This window comes from Ambystoma mexicanum, chromosome 8 (assembly GCF_040938575.1).
Source record: "Ambystoma mexicanum isolate Mex_15411 chromosome 8, UKY_AmexF1_1, whole genome shotgun sequence".
NCBI classification, from domain to species: domain Eukaryota; kingdom Metazoa; phylum Chordata; class Amphibia; order Caudata; family Ambystomatidae; genus Ambystoma; species Ambystoma mexicanum.
This window is the reverse complement of record NC_090929.1, coordinates 70,142,791-70,158,611: the sequence shown is the minus strand read 5'-3', so window position 1 is coordinate 70,158,611 and position 15,821 is coordinate 70,142,791. Positions and strand designations below refer to the sequence as shown.

Genomic DNA, 15,821 nt, shown 5'->3' with positions numbered 1-15,821 from the left:
CTCTGTCCCTTGGTTGCCTGTTGATGATGGCTCTCCCGTGGTCACCTTTTGATGATGGCTCTGTCCCTTGGTTGCTCTTGATGATGGCTGTCCCTTGGTTGCCTGTTGATGATGGCTCTGTCCCTTGGTTGCCTGTTGATGATGGCTGTCCCTTGGTTGCCTGTTGATGATGGCTGTCCCTTGGTTGCCTGTTGATGATGGCTCTGCCCCTTGTTTGCCTGTTGATGATCGCTGTCCCTTGGTTGCCTGTTGATGATGGCTCTGTCCCTTGTTTGCCTGTTGATGATGGCTCTGTCCCTTGTTTGCCTGTTGATGATGGCTGTCCCTGGGTTGCCTGTTGATGGCTGTCCCTTGGTTGCCTGTTGATGATGGCTGTCCCTTGGTCGCCTGTTGATGATGGGTCTCCCGTGGTCACCTTTTGATGATGGCTCTGTCCCTTGGTTGACTGTTGATGATGGCTGTCCCTTGGTTGCCTGTTGATGATGGCTCTGTCCCTTGTTTGCCTGTTGATGATGGCTCTGTCCCTTGTTTGCCTGTTGATGATGGCTGTCCCTGGGTTGCCTGTTGATGGCTGTCCCTTGGTTGCCTGTTGATGATGGCTGTCCCTTGGTTTTCTGTTGATGATAGCCCTGTCCCTTGGTTGCCTGTTGATGATGGCTGTCCCTTGGTTGCCTGTTGATGATGGCTCTGTCCCTTGTTTGCCTGTTGATGATGGCTGTCCCTTGGTCGCCTGTTGATGATGGGTCTCCCGTGGTCACCTTTTGATGACGGCTCTGTCTCTTGGTTGACTGTTGATGATGGCTGTCCCTTGGTTGCCTGTTGATGATGGCTCTGTCCCTTGTTTGCCTGTTGATGATGGCTCTGTCCCTTGTTTGCCTGTTGATGATGGCTGTCCCTGGGTTGCCTGTTGATGGCTGTCCCTTGGTTGCCTGTTGATGATGGCTGTCCCTTGGTTTTCTGTTGATGATAGCCCTGTCCCTTGGTTGCCTGTTGATGATGGCTGTCCCTTGGTTGCCTGGTGATGATGGATATGTCCCTTGGTTGCCTGTTTATGCTGGCTCTGTCCCTTGGTTGCCTGTTGATGATGGCTGTCCCTTGGTCGCCTGGTGATGATGGCTGTCCCTTGGTTGCCTGTTGATGATGACTCTGTCCCTTGGTTGCTTGTTGATGATGACTGTCCCTTGGTCGCGTGTTGATGATGGCTCTGTCCCTTGGTTGCCTGTTGATGATGGCTCTGTCCCTTATTTGCCTGTTGATGATGGCTGTCCCTTGGTTTCCTGTTGACGATGGCCCTGTGCCTTGGTTGCCTGTTGATAATGGCTGTCCCTTGGTTGCCTGTTGATGGCTGTCCGTTGGTCGCCTGTTGATGTTGGCTGTCCCTTGGTTTCCTGTTGATGATGGCCTGTCCCTTGGTTGCTTGTTGATGATGGTTGTCCCATGGTTGCCTGTTGATGTTGACTGTCCCTTGGCTGCCTGTTGATGATGGCCCTGTCCCTTGGTTGCCTGTTGATGATGGCTCTGTCCCTTGGCTGCCTGTTGATGATGGCTGTCCCTTGGTTTCCTGTTGATGATGGCCCTGTCCCTTGGTTGCCTGTTGATGATGTCTGTCCCTTGGTCACCTGTTGATGATGGCTCTGTCCCTTGGTTGCCTGTTGATGATGGCTGTCCCATGGCTGCCTGTTGATGATGGCTGTTCCTTGGTTGCCTGTTGACGATGGCCCTTTCCGTTGGTTGCCTGTTGATGATGGCTCTGTCCCTTGGTTGCTTGTTGATGATGGCTTTCCCATGCTTGCCTGTTGATGATGGCTGTCCCTTGGTTGCTTGTTGATTATGGCTGTCCCATGCTTGCCTGTTGATGATGGCTGTCCCTTGGTTGCCTGTTGATGATGGCCTGTCCCTTGGTTGCCTGTTGATGATGGCTGTCCCTTAGTCGCCTGTTGATGATGGCTCTGTCCCTTGGTTGCCTGTTGATGATGGCTCTGTCCCTTGGTCGCCTGTTGATGATGGCTGTCCCTTGGGCACCTGTTGATGATGGCTGTCCCTTGGTCACCTGTTGATGATGGCTTTGTCCCATGGTTGCCTGTTGATGATGGCTGTCCCTTGGTTGCCTGTTGATGATGGCCCTGTCCCTTGGTTGCCTGTTGATGATGGCTGTCCCTTAGTCACCTGTTGATGATGGCTCTGTCCCTTGGTCGCCTGTTGATGATGGCTGTCCCTTGGTCACCTGTTGATGATGGCTTTGTCCCATGGTTGCCTGTTGATGATGGCTGTCCCTTCGTTGCCTGTCGAGGATGGCTGTCCCTTGGTTGACTGTAGATAATGGCTGTCGCTTGGTTGCCTGTTGATGATGGCTCTGTCCCTTGGTTGCCTGTTGATGGCTCTGTCCCTTGGTTGCCTGATGATAATGGCTCTGTCCTTTGGTTGTCTGTTGTCCCTTGGTTGCCTGTTGATGATGGCTCTGTCCTTTGGTTGCCTGTTGATGATGGCTGTCCCTTGGTTGCCTTTTGATGATGGCTCTGTCCCTTGGTTGCCTGTTGATGATGGCTGTCCCTTGGTTGCCTTTTGTCCTTTGGTTGCCTGTTGATGATGTCTCTGTCCCTTGGTTGCCTGTTGATGATGGCTGTCCCTTGGTTGCCTGTTGTCCCTTGGTTGCCTGTTGATGATGGCTCTGTCCCTTGGTTGCCTGTGGATGATGGCTGTCCCTTGGTTGCCTGTTGATGATGGCTATGTCCCTTGGTTGCCTGTTGATGATGGCTTTGTCCCTTGGTTGCCTGTTGATGATGGCTGTCCCTTGGTTGCCTGTTGATGATGGCTGTCCATTGGTTGCCTGTTGTCCCTCGGTTGCCTGTTGAGGATCGCTCTGTCCCTTGGTTGCCTATTGATGATGGCTCTCCCGTGGTCACCTTTTGATGATGGCTCTGTCCCTTGGTTGCCTGTTGATGATGGCTGTCCTTTGGTTGCCTGTTGTCCCTTGGTTGCCTGTTGAGGATCGCTCTGTCCCTTGGTTGCCTGTTGATGATGGCTCTCCCGTGGTCACCTTTTGATGATGGCTCTGTCCCTTGGTTGCCTGTTGATGATGGCTGTCTCTTGGTTGCCTGTTGATGATGGGTGTGTCCCTTGGTTGCCTGTTGATGATGGCTGTCCCTTGTTCGCCTGTTGATGATGGCTCTGTCCCTTGGTCGCCTGTTGATGATGGCTGTCCCTTGGTCACCTGTTGATGATGGCTCTGTCCTTTGGTTGCCTATTGATGATGGCTGTCCCTTGGTTGCCTTTTGATGATGGCTCTGTCCCTTGGTTGCCTGTTGATGATGGCTGTCCCTTGGTTGCCTTTTGTCCTTTGGTTGCCTGTTGATGATGTCTCTGTCCCTTGGTTGCCTGTTGATGATGGCTGTCCCTTGGTTGCCTGTTGTCCCTTGGTTGCCTGTTGATGATGGCTCTGTCCCTTGGTTGCCTGTGGATGATGGCTGTCCCTTGGTTGCCTGTTGATGATGGCTATGTCTCTTGGTTGCCTGTTGATGATGGCTTTGTCCCTTGGTTGCCTGTTGATGATGGCTGTCCCTTGGTTGCCTGTTGATGATGGCTGTCCATTGGTTGCCTGTTGTCCCTCGGTTGCCTGTTGAGGATCGCTCTGTCCCTTGGTTGCCTATTGATGATGGCTCTCCCGTGGTCACCTTTTGATGATGGCTCTGTCCCTTGGTTGCCTGTTGATGATGGCTGTCCTTTGGTTGCCTGTTGTCCCTTGGTTGCCTGTTGAGGATCGCTCTGTCCCTTGGTTGCCTGTTGATGATGGCTCTCCCGTGGTCACCTTTTGATGATGGCTCTGTCCCTTGGTTGCCTGTTGATGATGGCTCTGTCCCTTGGTTGCCTGTTGATGATGGCTGTCCCTTGTTTGCCTGTTGATGATGGCTCTGTCCCTTGGTTGCCTGTTGATGACGGCTGTCCCTTGGTTGCCTGTTGATGATGGCTCTGCCCCTTGTTTGCCTGTTGATGATGGCTGTCCCTTGGTTGCCTGTTGATGATGGCTCTGTCCCTTGTTTGCCTGTTGATGACGGCTATCCCTTGGTCGCCTGTTGATGATGGCTTTCCCTTGGTTACCTGTTGATGATGGCTCTGTCCCTTGTTTGACTGTTGATGATGGCTGTCCCTTGGTTGCCTGTTGATGATGGCTCTGTCCCTTGTTTGCCTGTTGATGATGGCTGTCTCTTGGTCGCCTGTTGATGATGGCTGTCCCTTGGTTGCCTGTTGATGATGGCTCTGTCCCTTGTTTGCCTGTTGATGATGGCTGTCCCTTGGTCGCCTGTTGATGATGGCTGTCCCTTGGTTGCCTGTTGATGATGGAGCTGTCCCTTGGTTGCCTGTTGATGATGGCTCTGTCCCTTGGTTGCCCGTTGATGATGGTTGTGTCCCTTGGTTGCCTGTTGATGATGGCTCTGTCCCTTGATTGCCTGTTGATGATGGCATGGCTGTCCCTTGGTTGCCTGTTGACGATGGCACTTTCCGTTGGTTGCCTGTTGATGATGGCTCTGTCCCTGGGTTGCTTGTTGATGATGGCTGTCCCTTGGTTGCCTGTTGATGATGGCTGTCCCTTGGTTGCCTGTTGAAGATGGCCATGTCCCTTGGTTGCCTGTTGATGATGGCTGTCCCTTAGTCGCCTGTTGATGATGGCTCTGTCCCTTGGTCGCCTGTTGATGATGGCTGTCCCTTGGTCACCTGTTGATGATGGCTCTGTCCCATGGTTGCCTGTTGATGATGGCTGTACCTTGGTTGCCTGTCGAGGATGGCTGTTCCTTGGTTGACTGTAGATAATGGCTGTCCCTTGGTTCCCTGTTGATGATGGCTCTGTCCCTTGGTTGCCTGTTGATGGCTCTGTCCCTTGGTTGCCTGTTGATGATGGCTCTGTCCCTTGGTTGCCTGTTGATGATGGCTGTCCCTTGGTTGCCTTTTGATGATGGCTCTGTCCCTTGGTTGCCTGTTGATGATGGCTGTCCCTTGGTTGCCTTTTGTCCTTTGGTTTCTTGTTGATGATGGCTCTGTACCTTGGTTGCCTGTTGATGATGGCTGTCCCTTGGTTGCCTGTTGATGATGGCTCTGTCCCTTGGTTGCCTGTTGATGATGGCTGTCCCTTGGTTGCCTGTTGTCCCTTGGTTGCCTGTTGATGATGGCTCTGTCCCTTGGTTGCCTGTTGATGATGGCATGGCTGTCCCTTGGTTGCCTGTTGACGATGGCCCTTTCTGTTGGTTGCCTGTTGATGATGGCTCTATCCCTTGGTTGCTTGTTGATGATGGCTGTCCCTTGGTTGCCTGTTGATGATGGCTGTCCCTTGGTTGCCTGTTGATGATGGCCCTGTCCCTTGGTTGCCTGTTGATTATGGCTGTCCCTTAGTCACCTGTTGATGATGGCTCTGTCCCTTGGTCGCCTGTTGATGATGGCTGTCCCTTGGTCACCTGTTGATGATGGCTTCGTCCCATGGTTGCCTGTTGATGATGGCTGTACCTTCGTTGCCTGTGGAGGATGGCTGTCCCTTGGTTGACTGTAGATAATGGCTGTCGCTTGGTTGCCTGTTGATGATGGCTCTGTCCCTTGGTTGCCTGTTGATGGCTCTGTCCCTTGGTTGCCTGATGATAATGGCTCTGTCCTTTGGTTGCCTGTTGTCCCTTGGTTGCCTGTTGATGATGGCTCTGTCCTTTGGTTGCCTGCTGATGATGGCTGTCCCTTGGTTGCCTTTTGATGATGGCTCTGTCCCTTGGTTGCCTGTTGATGATGGCTGTCCCTTGGTTGCCTTTTGTCCTTTGGGTGCCTGTTGATGATGTCTCTGTCCCTTGGTTGCCTGTTGATGATGGCTGTCCCTTGGTTGCCTGTTGTCCCTTGGTTGCCTGTTGATGATGGCTCTGTCCCTTGGTTGCCTGTGGATGATGGCTGTCCCTTGGTTGCCTGTTGATGATGGCAATGTCCCTTGGTTGCCTGTTGATGATGGCTTTGTCCCTTGGTTGCCTGTTGATGATGGCTGTCCCTTGGTTGCCTGTTGTCCCTCGGTTGCCTGTTGAGAATCGCTCTGTCCCTTGGTTGCCTATTGATGATGGCTCTCCCGTGGTCACCTTTTGATAATGGCTCTGTCCCTTGGTTGCCTGTTGATGATGGCTGTCCTTTGGTTGCCTGTTGTCCCTTGGTTGCCTGTTGAGGATCGCTCTGTCCCTTGGTTGACTGTTGATGATGGCTCTCCCGTGGTCACCTTTTGATGATGGCTCTGTCCCTTGGTTGCCTGTTGATGATGGCTGTCCCTTGGTTGCCTGTTGATGATGGCTCTGTCCCTTGGTTGCCTGTTGATGATGCTTGTCCCTTGTTTGCCTGTTGATGATGGCTCTGTCCCTTGGTTGCCTGTTGATGATGGCTGTCCCTTGGTTGCCTGTTGATGATGGCTCTGCCCCTTGTTTGCCTGTTGATGATGGCTGTCCCTTGGTTGCCTGTTGATGATGGCTCTGTCCCTTGTTTGCCTGTTGATGACGGCTATCCCTTGGTCGCCTGTTGATGATGGCTGTCCCTTGGTTACCTGTTGATGATGGCTCTGTCCCTTGTTTGACTGTTGATGATGGCTGTCCCTTGGTTGCCTGTTGATGATGGCTCTGTCCCTTGTTTGCCTGTTGATGATGGCTGTCTCTTGGTCGCCTGTTGATGATGGCTGTCCCTTGGTTGCCTGTTGATGATGGCTCTGTCCCTTGTTTGCCTGTTGATGATGGCTGTCCCTTGGTCGCCTGTTGATGATGGCTGTCCCTTGGTTGCCTGTTGATGATGGAGCTGTCCCTTGGTTGCCTGTTGATGATGGCTCTGTCCCTTGGTTGCCCGTTGATGATGGTTGTGTCCCTTGGTTGCCTGTTGATGATGGCTGTCCCTTGGTCACCTGTTGATGATGGCCCTGTCCCTTGGTTGCCTGTTGATGATGGCTCTGTCCCTTGGCTGCCTGTTGATGATGGCTCTGTCCCTTGGCTGCCTGTTGATGATGGCCCTGTCCCTTGGTTGCCTGTTGATGATGTCTGTCCCTTGGTCACCTGTTGATGATGGCTCTGTCCCTTGGTTGCCTGTTGATGATGGCTGTCCCATGGCTGCCTGTTGATGATGGCTGTCCCTTGGTTGCCTGTTGACGATGGCCCTTTCCGTTGGTTGCCTGTTGATGATGGCTCTGTCCTTGGTTGCTTGTTGATGATGGCTGTCCCATGCTTGCCTGTTGATGATGGCTGTCCCTTGGTTGCTTGTTGATTATGGCTGTCCCATGCTTGCCTGTTGATGATGGCTGTCCCTTGGTTGCCTGTTGATGATGGCCTGTCCCTTGGTTGCCTGTTGATGATGCCTGTCCCTTAGTCGCCTGTTGATGATGGCTCTGTCCCTTGGTTGCCTGTTGATGATGGCTCTGTCCCTTGGTCACCTGTTGATGATGGCTGTCCCTTGGTCACCTGTTGATGATGGCTCTGTCCCTTGGTTGCCTGTTGATGATGGCCTGTCCCTTGGTTGCCTGTTGATGATGGCTGTCCCTTGGTCACCTGTTGATGATGGCTCTGTCCCTTGGTTGCCTGTTGATGATGGCTCTGTCCCTTGGTCGCCTGTTGATGAAGTCTGTCCCTTGGGCACCTGTTGATGATGGCTCTGTCCCATGGTTGCCTGTTGATGATGGCTGTACCTTGGTTGCCTGTCGAGGATGGCTGTTCCTTGGTTGACTGTAGATAATGGCTGTCCCTTGGTTGCCTGTTGATGATGGCTCTGTCCCTTGGTTGCCTGTTGATGGCTCTGTCTGTCGGTTGCCTGTTGATGATGGCTCCGTCCCTTGGTTGCCTGTTGTACCTTGGTTGCCTGTTGATGATGGCTCTGTCCCTTGGTTGCCTGTTGATGATGGCTGTCCCTTGGTTGCCTGTTGATGATGGCTCTGTCCCTTGGTTGCCTGTTGATGATGGCTGTCCCTTGGTTGCCTGTTGTCCTTTGGTTGCCTGTTGATGATGGCTCTGTCCCTTGATTGCCTGTTGATGATGGCATGGCTGTCCCTTGGTTGCCTGTTGACGATGGCCCTTTCCGTTGGTTGCCTGTTGATGATGGCTCTGTCCCTGGGTTGCTTGTTGATGATGGCTGTCCCTTGGTTGCCTGTTGATGATGGCTGTCCCTTGGTTTCCTGTTGATGATGGCCATGTCCCTTGGTTGCCTGTTGATGATGGCTGTCCCTTAGTCGCCTGTTGATGATGGCTCTGTCCCTGGGTCGCCTGTTGATGATGGCTGTCCCTTGGTCACCTGTTGATGATGGCTCTGTCCCATGGTTGCCTGTTGATGATGGCTGTACCTTGGTTGCCTGTCGAGGATGGCTGTTCCTTGGTTGACTGTAGATAATGGCTGTCCCTTGGTTCCCTGTTAGTTATGGCTCTGTCCCTTGATTGCCTGTTGATGGCTCTGTCCCTTGGTTGCCTGTTGATGATGGCTCTGTCCCTTGGTTGCCTGTTGATGATGGCTGTCCCTTGGTTGCCTTTTGATGATGGCTCTGTCCCGTGGTTGCCTGTTGACGATGGCTGTCCCTTGGTTGCCTTTTGTCCTTTGGTTGCTTGTTGATGATGGCTCTGTCCCTTGGTTGCCTGTTGATGATGGATGTCCCTTGGTTGCCTGTTGATGATGGCTCTGTCCCTTGGTTGCCTGTTGATGATGGCTGTCCCTTGGTTGCCTGTTGTCCCTTGGTTGCCTGTTGATGATGGCTCTGTCCCTTGGTTGCCTGTGGATGATGGCATGGCTGTCCCTTGGTTGCCTGTTGACGATGGCCCTTTCTGTTGGTTGCCTGTTGATGATGGCTCTGTCCCTTGGTTGCTTGTTGATGGTGGCTGTCCCTTGGTTGCCTGTTGATGATGGCTGTCCCTTGGTTGCCTGTTGATGATGGCCCTGTCCCTTGGTTGCCTGTTGATGATGGCTGTCCCTTAGTCGCCTGTTGATGATGGCTCTGTCCCTTGGTCGCCTGTTGATGATGGCTATCCCTTGGTCACCTGTTGATGATGGCTCTGTCCCATGGTTGCCTGTTGATGATGGCTGTACCTTGGTTGCCTGTCGAGGATGGCTGTCCCTTGGTTGACTGTAGATAATGGCTGTCGCTTGGTTGCCTGTTGATGATGGCTCTGTCCCTTGGTTGCCTGTTGATGGCTCTGTCCCTTGGTTGCCTGATGATAATGGCTCTGTCCTTTGGTTGCCTGTTGTCCCTTTGTTGCCTGTTGATGATGGCTCTGTCCCTTGGTTGCCTGTTGATGATGGCTGTCCCTTGGTTGCCTTTTGATGATGGCTCTGTCCCTTGGTTGCCTGTTGATGATGGCTGTCCCTTGGTTGCCTTTTGTCCTTTGGTTGCCTGTTGATGATGGCTCTGTCCCTTGGTTGCCTGTTGATGATGGCTGTCCCTTGGTTGCCTGTTGTCCCTTGGTTGCCTGTTGATGATGGCTATGTCCCTTGGTTGCCTGTGGATGATGGCTGTCCCTTGGTTGCCTGTTGATGATGGCTCTGTCCTTTGGTTGCCTGTTGATGATGGCTCTGTCCCTTGGTTGCCTGTTGTCCCTTGGTTGCCTGTTGATGATGGCTCTGTCCCTTGGTTGCCTGTTGATGATGGCTGTCCCTTGGTTGTCTGTTGATGATGGCTGTCCATTGGTTGCCTGTTGTCCCTCGGTTGCCTGTTGAGGATCGCTCTGTCCCTTGGTTGCCTATTGATGATGGCTCTCCCGTGGTCACCTTTTGATGATGGCTCTGTCCCTTGGTTGCCTGTTGATGATGGTTGTCCTTTGGTTGCCTGTTGTCCCTTGGTTGCCTGTTGAGGATCGCTCTGTCCCTTGGTTGCCTGTTGATGATGGCTCTCCCGTGGTCACCTTTTGATGATGGCTCTGTCCCTTGGTTGCCTGTTGATGATGGCTGTCCCTTGGTTGCCTGTTGATGATGGGTGTGTCCCTTGGTTGCCTGTTGATGATGGCTGTCCCTTGTTCGCCTGTTGATGATGGCTCTGTCCCTTGGTTGCCTGTTGATGATGGCTGTCCCTTGGTTGCCTGTTGATGATGGCTCTGCCCTTTGTTTGCCTGTTGATGATGGCTGTCCCTTTGTTGCCTGTTGATGATGGCTCTGTCCCTTGTTTGCCTGTTGATGATGGCTGTCCCTTGGTCGCCTGTTGATGATGGCTGTCCCTTGGTTACCTGTTGATGATGGCTCTGTCCCTTGTTTGCCTGTTGATGATGGCTGTCCCTTGGTTGCCTGTTGATGATGGCTCTGTCCCTTGTTTGCCTGTTGATGATGGCTGTCTCTTGGTCGCCTGTTGATGATGGCTGTCCCTTGGTTGCCTGTTGATGAGGCTCTGTCCCTTGTTTGCCTGTTGATGATGGCTGTCCCTTGGTCGCCTGTTGATGATGGCTGTCCCTTGGTTGCCTGTTGATGATGGAGCTGTCCCTTGGTTGCCTGTTGATGATGGCTCTGTCCCTTGGTTGCCCGTTGATGATGGTTGTGTCCCTTGGTTGCCTGTTGATGATGGCTGTCCCTTGGTCACCTGTTGATGATGGCCCTGTCCCTTGGTTGCCTGTTGATGATGGCTCTGTCCCTTGGCTGCCTGTTGATGATGGCTGTCCCTTGGTTTCCTGTTGATGATGGCCCTGTCCCTTGGTTGCCTGTTGATGATGTCTGTCCCTTGGTCACCTGTTGATGATGGCTCTGTCCCTTGGTTGCCTGTTGATGATGGCTGTCCCATGGCTGCCTGTTGATGATGGCTGTCCCTTGGTTGCCTGTTGACGATGGCCCTTTCCGTTGGTTGCCTGTTGATGATGGCTCTGTCCCTTGGATGCTTGTTGATGATGGCTGTCCCATGCTTGCCTGTTGATGATGGCTGTCCCTTGGTTGCTTGTTGATTATGGCTGTCCCATGCTTGCCTGTTGATGATGGCTGTCCCTTGGTTGCCTGTTGATGATGGCCTGTCCCTTGGTTGCCTGTTGATGATGGCTGTCCCTTAGTCGCCTGTTGATGATGGCTCTGTCCCTTGGTTGCCTGTTGATGATGGCTCTGTCCCTTGGTCACCTGTTGATGATGGCTGTCCCTTGGTCACCTGTTGATGATGGCTCTGTCCCATGGTTGCCTGTTGATGATGGCTGTACCTTGGTTGCCTGTCGAGGATGGCTGTTCCTTGGTTGACTGTAGATAATGGCTGTCCCTTGGTTGCCTGTTGATGATGGCTCTGTCCCTTGGTTGCCTGTTGATGATGGCTCCGTCCCTTGGTTGCCTGTTGTACCTTGGTTGCCTGTTGATGATGGCTCTGTCCCTTGGTTGCCTGTTGATGATGGCTGTCCCTTGGTTGCCTGTTGATGATGGCTCTGTCCCAAGGTTGCCTGTTGATGATGGCTGTCCCTTGGTTGCCTGTTGACGATGGCCCTTTCTGTTGGTTGCCTGTTGATGATGGCTCTATCCCTTGGTTGCTTGTTGATGATGGCTGTCCCTTGGTTGCCTGTTGATGATGGCTGTCCCTTGGTTGCCTGTTGATGATGGCCATGTCCCTTGGTTGCCTGTTGATGATGGCTGTCCCTTAGTCGCCTGTTGATGATGGCTCTGTCCCTTGGTCGCCTGTTGATGATGGCTGTCCCTTGGTCACATGTTGATGATGGCTCTGTCCCATGGTTGCCTGTTGATGATGGCTGTACCTTGGTTGCCTGTCGAGGATGGCTGTTCCTTGGTTGACTGCAGATAATGGCTGTCCCTTGGTTCCCTGTTGATGATGGCTCTGTCCCTTGGTTGCCTGTTGATGCCTCTGTCCCTTGGTTGCCTGATGATAATGGCTCTGTCCTTTGGTTGCCTGTTGTCCCTTGGTTGCCTGTTGATGATGGCTCTGTCCCTTGGTTGACTGTTGATGATGGCTGTCCCTTGGTTGCCTTTTGATGATGGCTCTGTCCCTTGGTTGCCTGTTGATGATGGCTGTCCCTTGGTTGCCTTTTGTCCTTTGGTTGCCTGTTGATGATGGCTCTGTCCCTTGGTTACCTGTTGATGATGGCTGTCCCTTGGTTGCCTGTTGATGATGGCTCTGTCCCTTGGTTGTCTGTTGATGATGGCTGTCCCTTGGTTGCCTGTTGTCCCTTGGTTGCCTGTTGATGATGGCTCTGTCCCTTGGTTGCCTGTTGATGATGGCATGGCTGTCCCTTGGTTTCCTGTTGACGATGGCCCTTTCCGTTGGTTGCCTGTTGATGATGGCTCTGTCCCTTGGTTGCTTGTTGATGATGGCTGTCCCTTGGTTGCCTGTTGATGATGGCTGTCCCTTGGTTGCCTGTTGATGATGGCCCTGTCCCTTGGTTGCCTGTTGATGATGGCTGTCCCTTAGTCGACCGTTGATGATGGCTCTGTCCCTTGGTCGCCTGTTGATGATGGCTCTGTCCCATGGTTGCCTGTTGATGATGGCTGTACCTTGGTTGCCTGTCGAGGATGGCTGTCCCTTGGTTGACTGTAGATAATGGCTGTCCCTTGGTTGCCTGTTGATGATGGCTCTGTCCCTTGGTTGCCTGTTGATGGCTCTGTCCCTTGGTTGCCTGATGATAATGGCTCTGTCCTTTGGTTGCCTGCTGTCCCTTGGTTGCCTGTTGATGATGGCTCTGTCCCTTGGTTGCCTGTTGATGTTAGCTGTCCCTTGGTTGCCTTTTGATGATGGCTCTGTCCCTTGGTTGCCTGTTGATGATGGCTGTCCCTTGGTTGCCTTTTGTCCTTTGGTTGCCTGTTTATGATGGCTCTGTCCCTTGGTTGCCTGTTGATGATGGTTCTGTCCCTTGGTTGCCTGTGGATGATGGCTGTCCCTTGGTTGCCTGTTGATGATGGCTCTGTCCCTTGGTTGACTGTTGATGATGGCTCTGTCCCTTGGTTGCCTGTTGTCCCTTGGTTGCCTGTTGATGATGGCTCTGTCCCTTGGTTGCCTGTTGATGATGGCTGTCCCTTGGTTGCCTGTTGATGATGGCTGTCCTTTGGTTGCCTGTTGTCCCTCGGTTGCCTGTTGAGGATCGCTCTGTCCCTTGGTTGCCTATTGATGATGCCTCTCCCGTGGTCACCTTTTGATGATGGCTCTGTCCCTTGGTTGCCTGTTGATGATGGCTGTCCTTTGGTTGCCTGTTGTCCCTTGGTTGCCTGTTGAGGATCGCTCTGTCCCTTGGTTGCCTGTTGATGATGGCTCTCCCGTGGTCACCTTTTGATGATGGCTCTGTCCCTTGGTTGCTCTTGATGATGGCTGTCCCTTGGTTGCCTGTTGATGATGGCTCTGTCCCTTGGTTGCCTGTTGATGATGGCTGTCCCTTGTTCGCCTGTTGATGATGGCTCTGTCCCTTGGTTGCCTGTTGATGATGGCTGTCCCTTGGTTGCCTGTTGATGATGGCTCTGCCCCTTGTTTGCCTGTTGATGATCGCTGTCCCTTGGTTGCCTGTTGATGATGGCTCTGTCCCTTGTTTGCCTGTTGATGATGGCTGTCCCTTGGTCGCCTGTTGATGATGGCTCTCCCGTGGTCACCTTTTGATGATGGCTCTGTCCCTTGGTTGCCTGTTGATGATGGCTGTCCCTTGGTTGCCTGTTGATGATGGTTCTGTCCCTTGTTTGCCTGTTGATGATGGCTCTGTCCCTTGTTTGCCTGTTGATGATGGCTGTCCCTGGGTTGCCTGTTGATGGCTGTCCCTTGGTTGCCTGTTGATGATGGCTGTCCCTTGGTTTTCTGTTGATGATAGCCCTGTCCCTTGGTTGCCTGTTGATGATGGCTGTCCCTTGGTTGCCTGGTGATGATGGATCTGTCCCTTGGTTGCCTGTTTATGCTGGCTCTGTCCCTTGGTTGCCTGTTGATGATGGCTGTCCCTTGGTCGCCTGGTGATGATGGCTGTCCCTTGGTTGCCTGTTGATGATGACTCTGTCCCTTGGTTGCTTGTTGATGATGACTGTCCCTTGGTCGCGTGTTGATGATGGCTCTGTCCCTTGGTTGCCTGTTGATGATGGCTCTGTCCCTTATTTGCCTGTTGATGATGGCTGTCCCTTGGTTTCCTGTTGACGATGGCCCTGTGCCTTGGTTGCCTGTTGATAATGGCTGTCCCTTGGTTGCCTGTTGATGGCTGTCCGTTGGTCGCCTGTTGATGTTGGCTGTCCCTTGGTTTCCTGTTGATGATGGCCTGTCCCTTGGTTGCTTGTTGATGATGGTTGTCCCATGGTTGCCTGTTGATGTTGACTGTCCCTTGGCTGCCTGTTGATGATGGCCCTGTCCCTTGGTTGCCTGTTGATGATGGCTGTCCCTTGGTTTCCTGTTGATGATGGCTGTTCCTTGGTTGCCTGTTGACGATGGCCCTTTCCGTTGGTTGCCTGTTGATGATGGCTCTGTCCCTTGGTTGCCTGTTGATGATGGCTCTGTCCCTTGGTTGCCTGTTGATGGCTCTGTCCCTTGGTTGCCTGTTGATGATGGTTGTCCCATGGTTGCCTGTTGATGTTGACTGTCCCTTGGCTGCCTGTTGATGATGGCCCTGTCCCTTGGTTGCCTGTTGATGATGGCTCTGTCCCTTGGCTGCCTGTTGATGATGGCTGTCCCTTGGTTTCCTGTTGATGATGGCCCTGTCCCTTGGTTGCCTGTTGATGATGTCTGTCCCTTGGTCACCTGTTGATGATGGCTCTGTCCCTTGGTTGCCTGTTGATGATGGCTGTCGCATGGCTGCCTGTTGATGATGGCTGTCCCTTGGTTGCCTGTTGACGATGGCCCTTTCCGTTGGTTGCCTGTTGATGATGGCTCTGTCCCTTGGTTGCTTGTTGATGATGGCTGTCCCATGCTTGCCTGTTGATGATGGGTGTCCCTTGGTTGCTTGTTGATTATGGCTGTCCCATGCTTGCCTGTTGATGATGGCTGTCCCTTGGTTGCCTGTTGATGACGGCCTGTCCCTTGGTTGCCTGTTGATGATGGCTGTCCCTTAGTCGCCTGTTGATGATGGCTCTGTCCCTTGGTTGCCTGTTGATGATGGCTCTGTCCCTTGGTCGCCTGTTGATGATGGCTGTCCCTTGGGCACCTGTTGATGATGGCTCTGTCCCATGGTTGCCTGTTGATGATGGCTGTACCTTGGTTGCCTGTCGAGGATGGCTGTTCCTTGGTTGATTGTAGATAATGGCTGTCCCTTGGTTGCCTGTTGATGATGGCTCTGTCCCTTGGTTGCCTGTTGATGGCTCTGTCCGTCGGTTGCCTGTTGATGATGGCTCCGTCCCTTGGTTGCCTGTTGTACCTTGGTTGCCTGTTGATGATGGCTCTGTCCCTTGGTTGCCTGTTGATGATGGCTGTCCCTTGGTTGCCTGTTGATGATGGCTCTGTCCCTTGGTTGCCTGTTGATGATGGCTGTCCCTTGGTTGCCTGTTGTCCTTTGGTTGCTTGTTGATGATAGCTCTGTCCCTTGATTGCCTGTTGATGATGGCATGGCTGTCCCTTGGTTGCCTGTTGACGATGGCACTTTCCGTTGGTTGCCTGTTGATGATGGCTCTGTCCCTGGGTTGCTTGTTGATGATGGCTGTCCCTTGGTTGCCTGTTGATGATGGCTGTCCCTTGGTTGCCTGTTGATGATGGCCATGTCCCTTGGTTGCCTGTTGATGATGGCTGTCCCTTAGTCGCCTGTTGATGATGGCTCTGTCCCTTGGTCGCCTGTTGATGATGGCTGTCCCTTGGTCACCTGTTGATGATGGCTCTGTCCCATGGTTGCCTGTTGATGATGGCTGTACCTTGGTTGCCTGTCGAGGATGGCTGTTCCTTGGTTGACTGTAGATAATGGCTGTCCCTTGGTTCCCTGTTGATGATGGCTCTGTCCCTTGGTTGCCTG

General features: G+C 52.9%; 1 protein-coding gene across 1 annotated transcript; it reads right to left on the bottom strand.

The window, feature by feature from the left end:
- Positions 1-411: 411 nt before the first annotated feature.
- LOC138471438 (ribosome-binding protein 1-like) lies at positions 412-14,443 on the bottom strand. Its single transcript, XM_069609072.1, has 2 exons — positions 13,448-14,443; positions 412-1,533 (listed from the first exon to the last, which is right to left on the bottom strand). The coding sequence occupies exons 1-2, from the start codon at positions 14,441-14,443 to the stop codon at positions 412-414; spliced, it is 2,118 nt and encodes a 705-aa protein (XP_069465173.1).
- Between the last annotated feature and the right edge of the window lie 1,378 nt (positions 14,444-15,821).